The 17,707-nt window shown below is 40.7% G+C and overlaps 2 protein-coding genes across 7 annotated transcripts in view; one reads left to right on the top strand and one right to left on the bottom strand.

The window, feature by feature from the left end:
- Positions 1–13,642, top strand: part of PALLD (palladin, cytoskeletal associated protein) — a 270,815-nt gene extending 257,173 nt beyond the window's left edge. For all 4 annotated transcript variants that reach the window (XM_048509988.1, XM_048509987.1, XM_048509989.1 and 1 more), the window contains 5 exons: positions 3,206–3,338; positions 6,417–6,624; positions 8,664–8,829; positions 9,505–9,638; positions 11,653–13,642. In XM_048509988.1, coding sequence (XP_048365945.1) covers positions 3,206–3,338; positions 6,417–6,624; positions 8,664–8,829; positions 9,505–9,638; positions 11,653–11,825 — 814 coding nt within the window. In that variant the 3' untranslated portion in view covers positions 11,826–13,642. The remainder of the gene's footprint in view (positions 1–3,205; positions 3,339–6,416; positions 6,625–8,663; positions 8,830–9,504; positions 9,639–11,652) is intronic.
- CBR4 (carbonyl reductase 4) overlaps positions 1–17,707 on the bottom strand; it is a 33,571-nt gene that overhangs the window by 3,330 nt on the left and 12,534 nt on the right. Inside the window, exon 6 of one of the 3 annotated variants that reach the window (XM_048509992.1) lies at positions 8,669–8,781. The exons of 1 other annotated variant lie outside the window; for it this stretch is intronic. In XM_048509992.1, coding sequence (XP_048365949.1) covers positions 8,756–8,781 — 26 coding nt within the window. In that variant the 3' untranslated portion in view covers positions 8,669–8,755. Of the gene's footprint in view, positions 1–8,668; positions 8,782–9,172; positions 9,205–17,707 lie in introns of those variants that run through there. One more of the 3 variants, XM_048509994.1, reaches the window with a different exon arrangement.

The following is a 17,707-nucleotide window of genomic DNA, read 5'->3' as shown; positions in this document are numbered from 1 at the left end:
CCCACGTAAAACTAAACTCTAGGAACAGGCCACACTCTTAAAATTGCACAAAGGCAGAGGCGTTCCTCCCATTGGGCAAAGTGGGCAGCTGCCCAGGGCACCACCTTGTGGTGGGCGACAAAATTGCAGGTTCGTTTGTGGGGGGAGGTTGGGTTTTCTGTGTTTTTTCCGTTTTTGGCCTGCAGGGGGCGCAGATTTTAGGCTAGCAGCACCAAAATTTCAGAGATTTTTTGGGAGACTCTCTTGATGATATGGCCTGGGTTTGGTGAAGTTTGGTTCAGGGGGTCCAAAGTTATGGACCCCCAAGGGGAATGCCCCATCCCCCATTGTTTCCAATGGGAGCTCATAGGAGATGGGAGCTACACATTTGAGGGTTCATAACTTTCGACCCCCTAAACCAAACTTCACCAAACCTGGGTGGTATCATCAGTAGGGTCTTATGAAGATACTCTGAAATTTTGGTGCTGCTATCTTAATAATTGCACCCCTGACAACAGGCACTCCTTAAATTTCCCCAGATTCTCTTTTTAAATCCACCCCCTTCCTGCCAGTGCTTGTTTTCTTTCTTTCTTTTATTCTCTCAATGCCTAATAAAGGTTGTTGTTGTTGTTGTTGTTGTTGTTATTAAATCCACCCCCTTCGACATGGATTTAAAGGGAGAATCTGAGGTCCCCAGTTTTAACATTAAAAGGGATGCTGTTTCAGGGTGGGGGAGAATCCACCCCAAAATAGAATCACTTTCAATGTTGTTTAAACTGGGAACCCCAGATTCTCCCTTTAAGGTGGATTTAAAAGGAGAATCTGGGCTCTCTAGTTTAAACACCATTGAAAATGATGCTGTTTGGGGTTGGATTCCAGCTGTTTGGGGTTGGACTCCTTTTAAATCCACCTTAAAGGGAGAATCTGGGGTCCCCAGTTTAAATAACATTGAAAGTGATGCTGTTTCCCCCAATGGGGGGGGGGGACTGAATACAACACCATAAAATGTTTTCATAGCAGTAATAAAACATTTTGAAAGCATTTTGAAAATGTTTTCAAAAAATTATTTCTGCTGTGTGGCATGGCCCATTGCTGTGCTCAGATTTGTGAGTTGGGAGATGTTCTATAATGTGATGGTGACTTTGAAACGGCCTGGTGGAAAAAAATCATTGTTTGGTCACAGTGGGGGAGGGTGGCCGCCCATGGGGGGGCCATCAAACTCAGGTTTTGCCCAGGGCTCCAGTTTGCCTAGGTACGCCTCTGCACAAAGGAACTTCGCTTTTGGTTTATATTAAAGTCCTTTGGTCAGTTGTATGTTTGCCCAATGGAAACTAGTGTATTTGCATTCTGTCTTATGGTAGTGAATGATAATGGCAAATGTAGATAATTATGATAAAGAGACAAATAAATAAAAAGGAGTATTAGGGAGAACAAAGATCCAGGAGATAGAAACAAAGGCTCATTCCGCACATGCAAAATAATGCACTTTCAGACTGCTTTCAGTGCTCTTTGAAGCTGTGCGGAATAGCAAAATTCACTTGCAAACAGTTGTGAAAGTGATTTGAAAATGCATTATTTTGCGTGTGCAGAAGGGGCCAGAGAAAGCCCAAAGACGCTTTAATGAGCCTGATGCAGCTAAAGTGAAGCACTTTGAGTTCCATGAATTTTCAGTGGGAGTTCATCATGCACTTATGTATGTCATGCTGAAAATGAAACTTTCCTTTTGGCAGGGTTACGTCCAATTCCCGCCCCGCCCCTCAATCCTGAGCTGTATGACATAATACACATTTTTGGTCTAGAGAGGGAGATCTGTGTGGCTCCATTCCACAAAGTCTTGGATTAGACCCCCCCCCCCCCCTGAAAAATGTTCAAAAATTTGAATCTTGGTGTTGCTAACATCTGGCATGTTATGTTTTCAAGATTCTGTCAGCACTTCCATTTTGCTTACTGTAGAACAGGGCAAACCTTATGTGACTCATAATCAGGAAGCCTCAACTTGAATTTATGTCTAACAGACATGCAAAGATTGTCTTTGCAGTCCTATGTCTTACTCATCATCTGGCTCAATTTATTTGCCCATATTGAAGTTGAGCCAGCCACTCACTCTATTCAACCAAAATCAAATGTTTAAGGAACATCAGTAGATCTCAGCCTAGAGAGTTTGGACTTTATGACGGCTCTGGACCTATAGGGGCAGTGGGAAGTACTTCTATTTCAGCTTTTAGTCCATTTAAATAGAGCAACTGAAATAGTTTAAAATAAAATAAAATCTTAAAAATTAAAATAGAAGCTCCTTTTCTTCCTCATTACATTGTTTAATGATTGGGTGGCAGAAAATAGAAAAATGATTTGGGGTTTATAATAGAGAATCTAATACCAAAATGTGATTTTCTCAATAGTGGAGGGAAACACTTTTATGTGTATTTCTTCCCTCTTGTCTCCCTTGCTTTTTTACCAGTAATCATTTTATTTAGTTTCTTAATGTGGAGTGAACCAACACAGTCTTAGGTGCCATCTCTCAAGTCCATCCTCCTCCTTCAATCTCTGTGTCTGTCTGGCACATCCCATATGTTGGATTGCCTACTGCCTCAAGGAAGTTCTCCCAGTATGGTGCTGGCATGCTTCCTATTCCAAAATGGCACCACTACAGGGTAATTCTGCTGGGAAATCTACAAGCCATCTATGTAAGCTGTGCCACCTTGCACATGCTCACTGCTAACTCTACCACATGGGCAACTTTACTGACAAAGTTAGCCACTATCAAAAGTGGATGTTGCTTCTTGGTAAGGCCATCTCTGGAAGTAACACAATCTTGAATGTCTTTTGCCTTGAAAACCCTATGGGGTTGTCTTAATGTCAGCTGCAATTTGACAGCAAAAAGTGGATAGGCCATACTAGTATACCAATGTAGGTCATTACTGTTGAATACAAGCCATCCCTTTCAGACAAAGTGTGGCAACGTTGTGTAGTGCAGAGACATATCTTAGAGTTTGTAAGGACCACTACTTACCTTTGTGGGATCCTGTAGTTTTTTCAGCTCAGTCCATACAGTCTGGGCTATATACCCTGTTCTAGAAGTACTCCAGCTGACATTACAGCAGTCATAGTAAGATGGAGGCCTCAGACAGTATGCTGGTGTTTGAACTGTGTCCCCTCAAAACCATGCTGAGTTGCATTTGTTTGTTAGTGTAGAATTCAAAAGAATATTGTTGTATGTTTTCTTTAGACCTCGATCTCGATCAAGAGACAGTGGAGATGAAAATGAACCAATCCAAGAACGCTTCTTTCGACCTCATTTCCTGCAGGCCCCAGGAGACTTGATAGTTCAAGAAGGAAAACTTTGCAGAATGGATTGCAAGGTACATTTTTAGTTTTATCTCCAAATAGAAATTACCTTCAACTGGGATTTACAAGTCACGTATACTTTTTATGTTTATCAAATACACAGAGAGGATTCTAGAAGTGACTGCACCTAATAATTAAAAGTGAATACATTTTGTTTGAAGCCTGTCACGCTATTATTTGTATATCTAACCAGTCTGATTTCATTAAAGGTGTGATGTATATTGGCTATGAATTGGTTCCTGATTTAATTGATTTTAACTTTCATTAAATATAGAGGCTGAGTTACAGTATAGCATTGGAACCAGTTTTATTCCAGACTTCAGCATCTTTAGTCTAGAGATGGAAAATACATTATAAAATGTCACTATATGAAAAATTAACCAGAAGGCCACTTCTGAAAATAGACAAAATATGTGCCCCCTCTAGTGGCTCTAAAGAAATGAATATCTAAAATAGTGCCTACATGACTTGGGGGAAAATGTGTGTATTGTTTCCTGTCAAATCACTTCCAGCTTATGGAAATCCTATGAATGACTGAAGGCTGTGGCTTCTTTAACGGAATCAATCTGCCTCCGAAAGGTGAGAAACTTGACAAGAAAATGGCCAGAAGTAAATGTTTGATTTACTTTTGTGTCCTTTTCATACAAGCTATGCAAAAATATTTTACAATATTTTCAGTTGTGGCATTTTTAAAAGTTTTCCTTTCATGCTTCCACTCCTGACTGTGTTGGGCTGTTTAAATACTAGCAGTGTGTGCCAGCACAGGTTGTAAGCTCTGAACTGTATTCTTTAAAGTAATCTTGGTTGGATTACTGCAGTGGCCTCTAAATAGGGTTGGCCTTGAAGATGTCACCCATGGGCAACAGCCTGTCAGCCTCTCTTGTCAAGCTACATAGATCCTGATGCATGTGGCTATTTGAAAACCAGCTGAGAGCAATAGAAACACCTTTTCCCTGTTAAAGCACCTCAACTGAGTATTTCCTCTCTTGAATCAGTTCTCCTCGCATTAAGTTTAAAAGTGAAGCAAAAACATTTTCCCCTAGGCTTGTTTGCTATGTTGAGATTATGACTTGATGAGGCATGTGTGTTTGTTATTGTCCCATTTGAGCTGCACCTGATTTGTCATGCCTCTCCTGTGCTTGTTTTGAGATTTTACTGCTGCTTTTTATTGGTTTGATTAGGTTATTGCTATTTTATATCAAATGGGTAATATTGTTGGCCTGTTGCAGCATAATTATGCATCAGATGAAGTATGCTCTGACTAATAAAAGCTTATGCTAGAATACATAAGTGTCAAACTTGCGGTCCTCCAGACATTATGGACTACAGTTCCCATCATCCCCTGCCAGCATCGTGCTGGCAGGGGATGATGGGAACTGTAGTCCATAACATCTGGGGGGCCGCAAGTTTGACCCCTGTGTGCTAGAATAAATTCTGCTAGTCTTTAAGGTGCCAGTGAATTTCTGTTTAATTTTAGCAAATTTTTTGTAGTTGGTTGATGTAGAAAGAAGGCAAAACTGAGAAGCCTCCTGCTGCCCAAATAGCCCCACTGGAAAAAAAGATTTATGCCCTACTTTCCGGTGGGGTAAATCTGCAGCTGATAAGGGGGGCATTCCCATGCAGAAACCCTAGTAGACGCCAACTAAAGTCAGCTCTACCCTTGGGAATACCCCTGGGCCACCCCTACTGAGCGTGCTCTCCTACACTGGTGTAGCTTCAGGACACCAGGCCCTTCTGAGTTTGGCTACCTCAGAAATCTGTGGTGCCTTCCTACCTGCTTGATTGCTCTCCACCTACATAGCTGTTCCTTGCATTGGTGGGGTGGGCAAACATGTTGGTGCAGGCTCCTGCCACTCTCACAACCCATGCTGCACACATGCCCATCTGGATAGGGCTGTAAATGGCTGCATCTAGTTAGAAGGTGCACATGCTTCTTTGTGAAATACACAAGTTGCTGCAACATGAATAAAGTGTTATATTTTGAAGTTATGCTAGTATTAGATCACTCCACAAGCCTTTGAATGCCACAGATGCACATTTTAACAGCCTGTAAGTAATTTATCTGGATACTAGCCCAGTGATGCAGAAAAAAGTTCTCCCTTCGAATATACTATAGAGAAGTGCAAAATCTACATTGAAAATCGTACTCTATTCCTTTGAACCTTTTACAAAGGGGTTAACTGAGAATTCTCCCACTGAAAGATGTTCAGCCACGTTTGTGTGACAGAATTAAATAGCATTCTTGCTAAAGCAACCTTTTCTAGGCAAAAAAGTATTATTGATGATAGATACATTTCTGAGGTTTTTTAAAAGCATTTTGGACATTAAATATAATAAGTGATATATTGTGCATAGCAGGAATGGAATTTGAAGTTCAAGGATGGATTTCTTATGGGTTCTTTTTAAAAATATTGTAATGCTTTGTTCTGTATCATTGCCAGGGAGAAAATATTGAAAAGATCTTTCTTCTTACTAATAATCAAAGGCAGTACAGAAATGACAGATGGCACGTAATACCTTTCCATTATGCATGGTGTAATACAGAGGCGTATTTAGGAAAAATGGATGCCTGAGACAAAATCTGAATTTTCCACCTGCACCCCCACCCACCCCCAGATGCACATGTCTACTGCCAAGAGCCCAGGTCTACCGTCTGGAGCTTGTGCCAGCGTCCAAGTCCACTACCTGGAGCTCGCGCAGGCATCCAGGTCCACTGCCTGGAGCCCACGGCAGCATGCAGGTCTACTGCCTGGAGCTCACGCTGGCATCCAGGTCTACTGCTCAGAGCTGCTAACAGCGTACTGGTCTACCACCCAGAGCTGGTGCTGGTGCCAGGGTTATGTGCGCCCAGGGGCGTGGGTTACCCCCTGTCCCCATAGGTGGTACGCCCCTGTTGTAATATGCTCTTTACTATTCAAGTCTAGAGATCCTGCAATGTCTGTCAAATATAAGCGAAAAAGCAGGATGGACTTTGGTCCATTTTTTATTTGTGGTGCAACAGAACAGGATGTCCTGCTACCAACCCCTGTATCTTTTCTATAGTCTCGTTGCTTGTCTCACTGAAAAGTTCTTGCTGTATTCTGTCCTTTAAGGTTAGCGGCTTACCAACCCCAGATATAAGCTGGCAAGTCAATGGAAGAGTAATACGTTCGGATAGTTCTCACAAAATGCTGGTTCGTGAAAATGGTGTGCACTCCCTGATCATCGAACCCGTCACAGCAAGGGATGCTGGCATCTACACATGTGTTGCCACCAATCGAGCTGGCCAGAATACATTCAGCTTGGAACTGATTGTTGCAGGTAACATTTCCATTTCACATTCTTCCATTGTGTTGCAGAAAGGAATAATTTCATCCGATGCTTTTTTGCTACCAGAGGATTATGATGAAATGGGTGGAGATCCATCTGAATTGCTATTTTTGCACATTATGTCTCAGCTGTAATGTCTTTGTTCTCTCTGGAGCCTTTTGAGATTTTTTTCCTGAATATAAAGCAGCGCATTCCCAAAGGAACCTGCACAGACTTTTCAGGAAAAATAATAATCATACCTAGTGTTTATGTAGTACTTTTCTGAAGTGCTCAGACTTATTTTTGATTCCGTACAACTATTCTATGAGCAACATTAGAATGAAGAATCCCATGTTATGGGTCAGAGGGGTGTAAAGGCCCTAACATATCACTTTGGGAAATGGTGGAATGAATGTCAGCTGGAAGGCATTATGTTAAACTTTAGCTCAGCCATTGACTGTTTTAACAGTTTTATGCCATTTCTGAAAGCAGATCAAGGTGTGGTTTTCTTGTGAGAAAAATTCTGGCTGAAGATATTAGTGGAAGGCAAACAATCACCATGTGCGTACGTACATCCCATCATGCTATCAAAAAGTATATGGGATTGGTTGCAGACATATTTTTCACACAATCTCACTCAATTTCCTTTACTACAGTACCAGACCAGCACTTTTATTTATTTAGATCAGTGATTCTCAAGCTTCCTAATGCCACAACCCTTTAATACAGTTCCTCGTGTTGTGGTGACCCCCAACCCTAACATTTATTCTTTTTACAGATGGAGAACACTGAGAGTCTTAGGTGACCCCTGTGAAAGGGTCGTTCGACCCCCAAAGGGGTCCTGACCCCCAGGTTGAGAACCACTGATGTAGATCCTGTAATCCCCAGCATAGCCTTTTTGGTGGTCAAAGGAGACTCCTTGCTCGTTTTTCCCAATGGAAAAGCTGCGTTGTTCAGAAGTGCTTGATGGATTGTGTCCACAATTTGGTAACTTGATACCCCAAATACAATCTATGGCTTTTCAGATTGTGAAACTGAATTCCTTTGGAGCAAAGGGTTATGTTTGACTGTAGAATTCTTTTAAATATTACCCATGAGCAGCAAACCATTGTGGTGGGTGATGATATATAGCAGTGATGGTGAACCTATGGCACTGGTGCCTGAGGTGGTACTCGGAGCCCTCTCTGTGGGCACGCATACACAGAGTTCGGGTTGCTATGTGGGGCGTGAAAATCACCCCTTCCATTAATAATAGCCATCTAGAAGCTGGGGCTCAAGTAACTGAGCACGACAAAAGCGCAAATCAAGTGCAATAGGGAGGATTTGGCTTCAGGCCTGGTGCTTGTGCTCCGCAATGCTAAGTTGCCGGGGGGGGGGGGCGCAGAGGAGGCAAAGATGCTAGAGAGGCACAGAGCGGTGCGTGCAGAACTTGCTGCAGGCTAGAGCAGGCTGGCCCCATTTGATAGCTCTTGTCCGAGAGAAGATATTGGAGTTTGATTTTATTTGATTTTCCTGGGAAGCCATCCAGGATTGGCCCGTTTTTTAAAAAAATTCTTATAAAAGATGCAATTTCTTAAATTTCCCCTTCAAAACCGCAGAGGGCAAGGTCTTACTACTGGCCAGCATAAATGCCCTCCTAGCTTTTTTTGATTTTAAAAAATTAAGCAGCTGGGGGTACTATATATCTGGCATTGTCTGTCGAAATAAAACCTTGAGAGGTTGATATATCTAGTTGTCTCTCTACATCATGTACTATCTTCTTGACTTCAGCTCTTGTGTGCTCCATCCCCAAAACCAAAAGGGCTTGAGGAGAGAGACCTAGTTTTTGTAGGTCGCTTAGGACAGCTTTTTGCCAGTCAGATTGAAAGTTATTCTGCAAAATTAGTGGAAATAAACCTTGGAGATCAGTGCAGCCTAATGCAAATGGAGGGTACTTTGCTTTCCCAAAGCAAGTATGTGTCATGTGCTCCCACTGTTCAGGAAAAGCAACTGGAAAATAAGTATGGCATCTTTATAAATAACTACTAGTGATTTCTGCTCTTTTTTTATAGCAAAGGAAGCACACAAGCCACCTGTATTTGTAGAAAAGCTACAGAACACCGGAGTAGCTGAGGCTTATCCTGTGCGACTGGAATGCCGAGTTTTAGGTGTGCCGCATCCTCAGATTTTCTGGAAGAAAGAGAATGAGTCACTTACATACAACACTGACAGACTGAGGTCAGAATAATTTATTGTCCGCTTTTGCATCTCAGTGAGATGCAATACAGTTTATATTGCATCTCATGTTAATACAGTTTGAGTTCTTTTAATTGCTTCTGATAAGGGAATGATGCTCTAGCCCAGTGGTGGCGAACCTATGGAATGGGTGCCAGAGGTGGCACTCAGAGCCCTCTCTGTGGGCACGCGCAGAGTCGCCCCCCCACCCCCACCCACCCCAGTTTTGAGGAAGCAGTATAGGTAACCCTGTTAAGCGCTGTTAACCCCCACTGATTTTCATGCAAAGAACGAAAGCGTGATCCTTTACCTGGGAGTAAACTCGGTTGCTGGCAATGGGCTTGCTTCTGAGTAAACTCTCCTAGGGTCGTGATTCACCTGTTGGAAGAGTTGCACGGTTGCTTCAGAGCAAAGCCACCAACTACCACCAAGCTTACCACCGAGTAACACACGCCTCGGAGCCAACCGTTTTTTCTAAACTAAAACCTCTGTATTCAGGTTAAATTGCCGAGTTGGAACGTCGTAATAAATAAGTGGGTTTTGGGTTGCAATTTGAGCACTCGGTCTTGAAAAGGTTCGCTATCACTACTCTAGCCACAGCTTTCCCACCACCCTTCAAAAAAAGGATGATTTGGAAGAGTGAAAAATGTATGCAATCTCTCGCTTTCCCTCTTTCAGCATGCATCAGGATAACCACGGTTACATTTGCCTGCTCATCCAGGGAGCTACAAAAGAAGATGCTGGCTGGTACACTGTGTCAGCTAAGAATGAGGCTGGGATTGTGTCCTGCACAGCAAGGCTGGATGTCTATAGTAAGTTGTTGTTCGGGCTGTTTCATACATTCTGATGAATTGGCCCTAATATTTAGCAGCTTCTTTATCTGTTAGCCGCTGACTATAACTATTTGCAGCTCCTGGACAATTTTGAATGGGTGTTGTTTAAGGCTTATTCCTATACTGGGAGTATCTGCATTTATTCTCACCAGCAGAATGTGTGGTAGTGTAAGAATATCTGCACTGCTTCTAGGTTCTGCAGATTTAGAGGTATGCAGTGAGTATCAGTCTTTTCCAACCTGTTCAAAGCAGCCAGTCATACTGCACAGTGAACACAATTCTCTCCTGGACAATGATTACACTTTTTAGGATATACCCAAAGTTTCTACGAAATGCAAATAATTTTTTTTAAAAAAAGAATCATCAAAAAATGAACAAATATACATTTGGAAATCTATCATATCAGTACACTTGGCAGTTCCCTGTGAAAGGGGCCACTGCTCACTTACGTTTCTCCCAGTGTAATGTGTAGGAGCACCCATAATATATGGTTCTACATTTTAATTTAGCAACAACGTTCATGGCATTCAAATTTCTACACACAGTTACATTTATTGATAAGGCATGAGAAGCAACATTTTTTCCACTGTTCTAGTAAGTTGCTTTAAAAACTCATATTTTTTTGAAGCGTCTTTAACTTGGCAAAAATCAGGAGTGTTTTTTTCCTGGATAAAGGGGATTGTGGGCTCAGTCTTTTTATTCAAAAATATACATACATGGATAGTAATGAACAGAAGAGTTAAACACCCACAAAATGCAAGTGGTACAATTTAGTACTACAGTTACCAGCATGGTGTATTGGCTAAGAGCACATAGACTCTAATCTGGTGAACCGGGTTTGATTCCCCACTCCTCCACATGAGCAGCAAACTTTAATCTGATGAACTGGAACTGGATTTGTTTTCTTGTTCCTACACATGAAGTCTGATCTTTGGCGAGTCACTATTCTCTCAGAACTCTCAGCTTCCACTACCTCACAAGGTGTCTGTTGTGGGGAGACGAAGGGAAAGGAGTCTGTAATCACCTTGAGACTCCTTACAGGACAGAAAGGCGGAGTGTATACCCAAATTCTTCTTCTTACCATTCACAGCAACCATAATGGTGTCAATTTAAGCCCAGGTTAATACAAGTAAATCTGTTGTTATATTCTGCTTCAGCAATTACTTATACTACAATAAATGTGTCAGTTTTTGAGATGCTGCAACATTCTTTTTAAGAGAAGGAAAGCATGGATTAAACCAATTTTACATGGATTAATGATCCCTTGTAATGAATTTTAAGTACTAATTTTAAGTACTATTTATTTAAAATTAGGGAAATTAAAACTGAGAAGCCCACGAAGGCACAGGTTATTTTCCAGGAACCCATGTTCCACCGTTCAGGAATTAAGGAGGAGTAAGAGAAAACTGTACCTTCTTGGGGTGACAGAATACCTTGAGCCACATGGTGTAGTGGTTAAGAACAGTGGGTTCAAATCTGGAGAATTTGGGTTTTTTCCCCCACTCCTCCACATGCAGCCTGCTGGGTGACCATGGGCTAATCACAGTTCTCTCAGAACTCTCTCAACCCCACCTACCTCACAAGGTGTCTGTTGTGGGGAGAGGAAGGGGAAAAGTTTGTAAGCTGCTTTGAAACTCCTTTTAGTTGAGAAAATTAGTGCTTAAATCCAAACTCCTTCTCTTCTTTTATTCACCTGACACATTGGACAGGATTACCTGAGAACTGAAAACTACTGCTCTCAGTTCAGCTCTTGTTGTTTGGGGAGTGCACAGACAGTATCCTAAGACTAAGATGCACATCACCATCACATTTCATCCTTCACCCAGACGCAATATAAATGCACAGCTAGATGCATATCATGTTTACATCATCGGCATTCTAAAGCCTCCTTTACTGGATCAGGCAGATTGTTTTATGTACCAGTCCAGTCATTTTACTGCTGCAGAGATGTTGTCATGCTTGTGATACAGTAACAGACTTTCTCTTTCTGCAGCTCAATGGCAACAACAGTCCCAGATCACCAAGCCAAAGAAGGTGCGTCCCTCAGCCAGTCGATATGCCGCACTTTCTGACCAAGGACTAGACATCAAAGCAGCATTTCAACCAGAAGCAAACCCTGTTCATCTGACACTGCAATCTGGACTGGTAGAAAGTGATGATCTGTAAACTTTTACTGTTGGGTCTACCAATTTCTTTCAAAAAGTGAAACACTGAAAGCCATTGTCTTGACCAATGATAATTTATGCCACTTTATGTGAAAGGTAGACACCTTTAAGTGCAAAGGATGAAGAATACCATAGCCACAACTTTCTTCATCATTGTACCAAATTGGAATAGGTAGCAATCATTAAATAACGTGTACAGTCCACACACACGTGCGCACACATACCACCTTCACAGTCATTTTTAAAATCACTTATGTGGGTAGTACTGTTTTGAACAATTCTATTAACAAATGCTGAAGTTAATGGGATTTCTCAAAAGTGCATACACTGCAGACCTTATCACCAAGTGCCTTTTATGAGTTATAGGTGCTATAAACACATAATACTTGTGGGGTCACAACACAACTGCAAATGTATCAACAATGTATTCTGATGTGCAATACTGGAGGGATAAAACAAGATAGGGGGTGGAAGACTGATTTAAATTAAATTCTAATTTCTGCAAACAGCTTTCTATCTCGAAGTAGAAAGAAACTACTTGCCTTAAATGTTCTTAGTATGGCAAGGAAACTTCACACCAGATAGTTTAATGTGACTTCAGCCAACAGAAGAACTGGTTAAGTTATAAATGTACTGGCAGGATGATTCAGTAATAATTTACAGACCTTATGATGGAGTTGTTTCACGGTGTTACATTTGCTAAAGTGAAATAGGGCAACAGGCCAAACTTTTCTCAGAAGATGAAAATGTTGTTTGTGTCTCTGGAATTCCATGGTTATGTGAACACTGGGATTTTTTTAAAAAAATGCTAGCCATTTGATTGAACAGAGTCCGTGTGACACAGGAGAGGATAATTGGGAGTATAAGAGTAAGTGGGGTTATGGAATGAGTTTGCAGTAAGAGTTTAAATGATAAGCACACACCCTAGAGAATAATTAGTAAAGACGAGAAAATGGAAAGAAGAATGATGGTAAGCAAAACGGTGTTACTTTTTAAACACTGCATGTATGATGTCCTAGAAATTACACTTTTGTGTTCTTGTCTCGTGCGGCAAGGCACAACAACCCTGCCTGTGGCTGCAATCGTGTGAAGAAGGCAAAAATGGTGGAACTTCCAGACTGCAGACTAATTCACCATCTAGTTGGACTACCGCCTTACACAATTTGGATTCAATTGCAACTAATTCCGTTGGAAGGAAACAGAAACACAGTTCAGTTAAGTCTGGTGTGAGGGAGAAGGTTTTGATGGTACAAGAGTACTTTACTATAAAAGGAAAACACTGTATTCCTTTATATGAAGCACGTTTATAGTACTTTATTTATAATAAAAATGTTGAAATCTTTATCTCAGCTTAGTTATTCAAGCGCAGTACTTTTTTAAAAAAAGTTTTGTATTATGTACCACATCATATATTTTACGTTACTGCTAGACATGTATTGCTTTGCACCTCATTGTTTAAGTACACAAACCAGATTTTTAGCTGTTAGCAAGTTTAACAAAGAAGGTAGTTATTCTATACAAACTGATGCATGTAGCTTTGACTGCCCTTTTTTCAGACATTTCTTCAGTGTTTGTACTGTCATATACAGTCTGTCTTATGAACCGTTCTGCTATCATCTCCTAACCAAGTATTATCATACCATCCACTTCCCAAATTCTTCTCAGAGGTGACTTGCTAATCTACTATTTGTTTAGCTTCACTAGTAGTATTTTGCTTCTTTTTATTGGTATTTATAAAAAAATATACAATCATTATTACTTTGGATTGTTGTGCTGATATTATGTGGATTTAACGTCAATAAACACTATACAAATAAATCATTTGTGTCTTTCTTGGGAATAGATACTGGAAGCTTAATAGGCTTCAAAACAACAACAAAAATTAAGGCTGAACTCAAGCATATTTATTTGAAAGTAAGCTCTCTTGGTATTAGTGGGACTGACATGCTTAGGTTCTGCTATATGGCAAGGACACAAATGGGTGTGTGTGTGTGGAAGAACTTCTATACAAACAGATTTCTTCTGATGTATCAGATGTGTTCCATAGTATATGAATCATGGTGAGTCATGTTGACAACAAAGAATCATAATGCAGGTTACACATTTAGGATACTATGTTTGAGGGCCCAGAGAAAGAAAAATAAACCTCTTGACAAATATAGTAAAAAGGCGCATGATAAGTTCTCCAGTTACTTCTGCTTATTCACCCGTAACATGAAGTAACAACTGCAAATTGGATAACTGCTGTTTGCCATCAGGCTGCTTGAAGATCATATTCGTGCATCTGCCTACCTTGAACACACGCTCTGCCTACTCCAGAGCTTACCAGTTGGGCCTTCATTCTCTATTTTTAATAGTACTATCACGTTACAAAAACTTATTCTAGGACCTTGTTATGGGGAAATGTTTGCTTTTACTGTCACATAAGAATAAATCAATGGTAAGTATTTGGGTACAAGACACAGCAGTAATTAGTGATACTTTTTTCAATCTTAAAACACCTAGGCTCATTCCGCACATGAAGAATAATGCACTTTCAAACTGCTTTCAGTGCTCTTTGAAGCAGTGCGGAATAGCAAAATCCACTTGCAAACAGTTGTGAAAGTGGCTTCAAAATGCATTATTTGCCTGTGCGGAAGGGGGCCCTAGTTTTAACTGAACTCAACAATGAATAGATAACTCTCAAGCTGGTGCAATAGAGCCAGCATGCTGTAGCAGTTAAGAGTGTTGGGCTAGGATCTGGAGATCCAGATTTGTATCCCTACTCTGCCATGAATGTTTACTGGGTGACTTGGGATCAGTTACAAACTCTCAGGGTAATAATCTACCACATAAGGTTGCTATGATGATAAAATAGAGAAGATAGCAGTGTGAGCTGCTTTGGGTTTCCACTGGGGAGAAAGGCATGGTATAAATGAAATAAACTTTGTAGCAAGAGCACATCTTGAGGTGGCCAACACTTGAAAACCAGAGCTAGTGTTCTTTTAGTAGGGGGTTTTAACTATTGAAAAGTGGGCTAGAACCAGATTCTGTATTCTAAAAGTCTCATCTAGCTCTGTTCATCCTGTTTCAGCTAGAGGTTTCTATCTGCATCTCTCCCACCTCCCCCAACACACAAATAAGAAATATGCCTATACACAGTCCATATCTAATACCCCCATTCAAAAGCCCTATTCCACTTTTGGGGCTGTGAGCACACAAACATACACACAGTCCCAGTAAGTTTAGAGATAACTGTCCCACTCAAATAGTGGAAGGAAACAGCAGGTGGGTGGGTGCTACCCCTCACTTTCCTTTTCCAGGTCCAATCAGAGACATCACTGAATCTTTGTAGAACCAATGTATGATTCCCAATCCAGTGTGATGCAGTAGAATAAAAATTAATGGCTTCAATCAAAGAGGGTCCACGGGCAGCAAGACCTTATACAGCTAGACCCTCCTGTTCCAAAGCACCCATTAAGTAGCCTGGGTTAAGAGTTTGACGCATCATTTTATACTGCCAAACATTAAGAACTAAAACTAGCTTCTTCAAAATTGTTTAGCTTTACACATTTCGACCTCTCTCAAAATTACTACCCTTTACACATTTCTAGAGCCAGCATAGTGAAGAGGTTAAGAGTGGCAGACTCTACTCTGGAGAACCAGGTTCGATTCCCCACCCCTCCACATGAACTCTGCTGGGTGGGCCAGTCACAGTTCTCTCAGAATACTCTCAGCCCACACAGGATCTTCTGGGGAACATGATGATTCGACTGGTTTATGTTTGCAGGAGCTCCCTGCAGCCCTTTACTGAAAGGGGGTGATTACTGGCATAAGAGCATACTGGGTCTGAATCTAGCCTCTCCCGAAGTTCTGAAGACTTTCAATTCAACAGGTGAATTAGCTAGGGCTGATCTTAGACTCACTAGTTCTGAAAACATCTAGGATCAGTAAATGGGAGCTGCCTTTGGCGTTAGAATCTGCCTCTCCATTTCTTCCCCTATCTCTCAACCTCTCCCTTCTCAGTATACTTATGATCTGCTTCCCTCTATCTTTTTTTTTGTCATAATGTTTTATGAAAAATCAATAAATTTTATTTATTTATTTAAAAAAGAACACTCTCAACCCACACACAGGCAGACTATGGCAAACCTCCTCAGAACATCTCTTGCCTTGAAAATCCTATGGGTCACCATAAGTCAGCTGTGACTTGACTGCACTTTCTACCCCGACATGTTTCAACCATCAGCAGCTTTATCCCTAGAAAAATAAGCTGTTTGTTTAAGGTTAAGATTAGTATTTTAAAGCTGCCGCTATTCCATTTCTTGGTCTGTGTGCACATAGGCAGACTCTAATCTGGTAAACCAGGTTTGTTTCCCTGCTCCTATCAATGAAGCCTGCTGGTCACAGTTCTTCAAACCACTCTCAGCCCCACCTACCTCACAAATTGTCTGCTTTGGGGAAAGGAAGGGAAATGAGTTTGTAAGCCACTTTGACACTCCTTATGGTTGAGAAAAGCAGGGTATAAATTCAAACTCTTCTCTTCAATCATCTATAAATTGATCCATCCACAATAGTCCCAGAAAGAAAAGAGAATCAATTGCATTCTACTTGGTCTATAAAAGAGAAACGTGGTTAAAATTAACAACTGTATCTGCATGCTTTGGCTCTGAATTAGGACTTGTAAGTAACCAAAATTGTACTGTAACTTTATAGGGATTGGAACTTTTCTTTCCCAGATGTCTTGTCCTTGTGGTTAATTTTGTTACTGGTGTGTCATAAGATCTTTATGGCAACACTTTGCTTGTTAAACAGTAGAAGAAAATAACTGTCCTTGTGGATAATTCAACACATCCATGAGCACAAGAGTGGTGACTCAGGCCTCAAATATAAAAAAAACAGCCTTGCTTGCTTTTCTAAAAAGCTGTTGCTATAAAACAAATACGTGAGTGCACTCTTAGACATGATGATTTTACAAATGCAGAAGCAATGCAACACAATGTACAGCAAAATATGTGGGATGTTATCGAGGTATAAAACTGGAAAAAGAGGGAAAAATTACACTTCACAGTAACACCTACCTCACTAAAATCACAAAGTACTCCATAAACATAACTATCCCAAATAACTCTACAGAAGTTTATTTGCTGACCTTTAAAACGTTTGATGAAGCCCATAAATTTATCTATAGAAGTAGTGACAATCTAGCAAAGTTTCAAAAGGTGTAGGAAGAAAGGCTTACCATTATAGCAACAGGAGTGGCACAATTTAAACATTTCTAACCTATGAGGTATTGCCTGAATAAACATATTTCCAGGAAAGAGACGGAATAACATCCTCATGACTGCTAAACAATTGTTCAGAAAAAGAAAAGCAATATTTATTAGCCGTGTATGTCAAAAAAGAATAGCTACTAGCCTATTTGACTCAATAATACAGCATGTGAAGCATGAAGCTTACTGTGGGAAAGCTGCTTTTCTAAATCTGACAAACCCCAAATACTGTTACAGTTCATTAGTAGGATCACTAAGTAAATCTCTTTGTCATGAATAAATATTTTCACAACCCCAGCAAGCTATTCTTCACGCTGTATCATGAAAAATCTTAACAAGCCCCAAGCACTTACACACAAAGGAGATTACAGGCCACAACTTTAGAAATAATTACCCCCATTTAATTGAAAGGAAGACTAGATTTTTCCGCCCACCAGCTATACAGGAAAAGGGGGGGGGGGCATCTTGAATTCATGTACATGTTACACTTATGCACAGTAATAAAAATTCTTTTGTGTATAACCTGTTTGCCTTTTTCCTTTCTGGTAAAGAAACAGATTTTATTTTGTTTATCTCACTCATACCCCCACTTTCTCCACAGTGAGTAACCAAAATGGCCTGCAATGTTCTC

The sequence above is a fragment of the Sphaerodactylus townsendi genome, linkage group LG10 (assembly GCF_021028975.2).
Source record: "Sphaerodactylus townsendi isolate TG3544 linkage group LG10, MPM_Stown_v2.3, whole genome shotgun sequence".
Taxonomy (NCBI): domain Eukaryota; kingdom Metazoa; phylum Chordata; class Lepidosauria; order Squamata; family Sphaerodactylidae; genus Sphaerodactylus; species Sphaerodactylus townsendi.
Note: the sequence above shows the minus strand (reverse complement) of the source record. Positions and strands in the feature narration are given on the sequence as shown.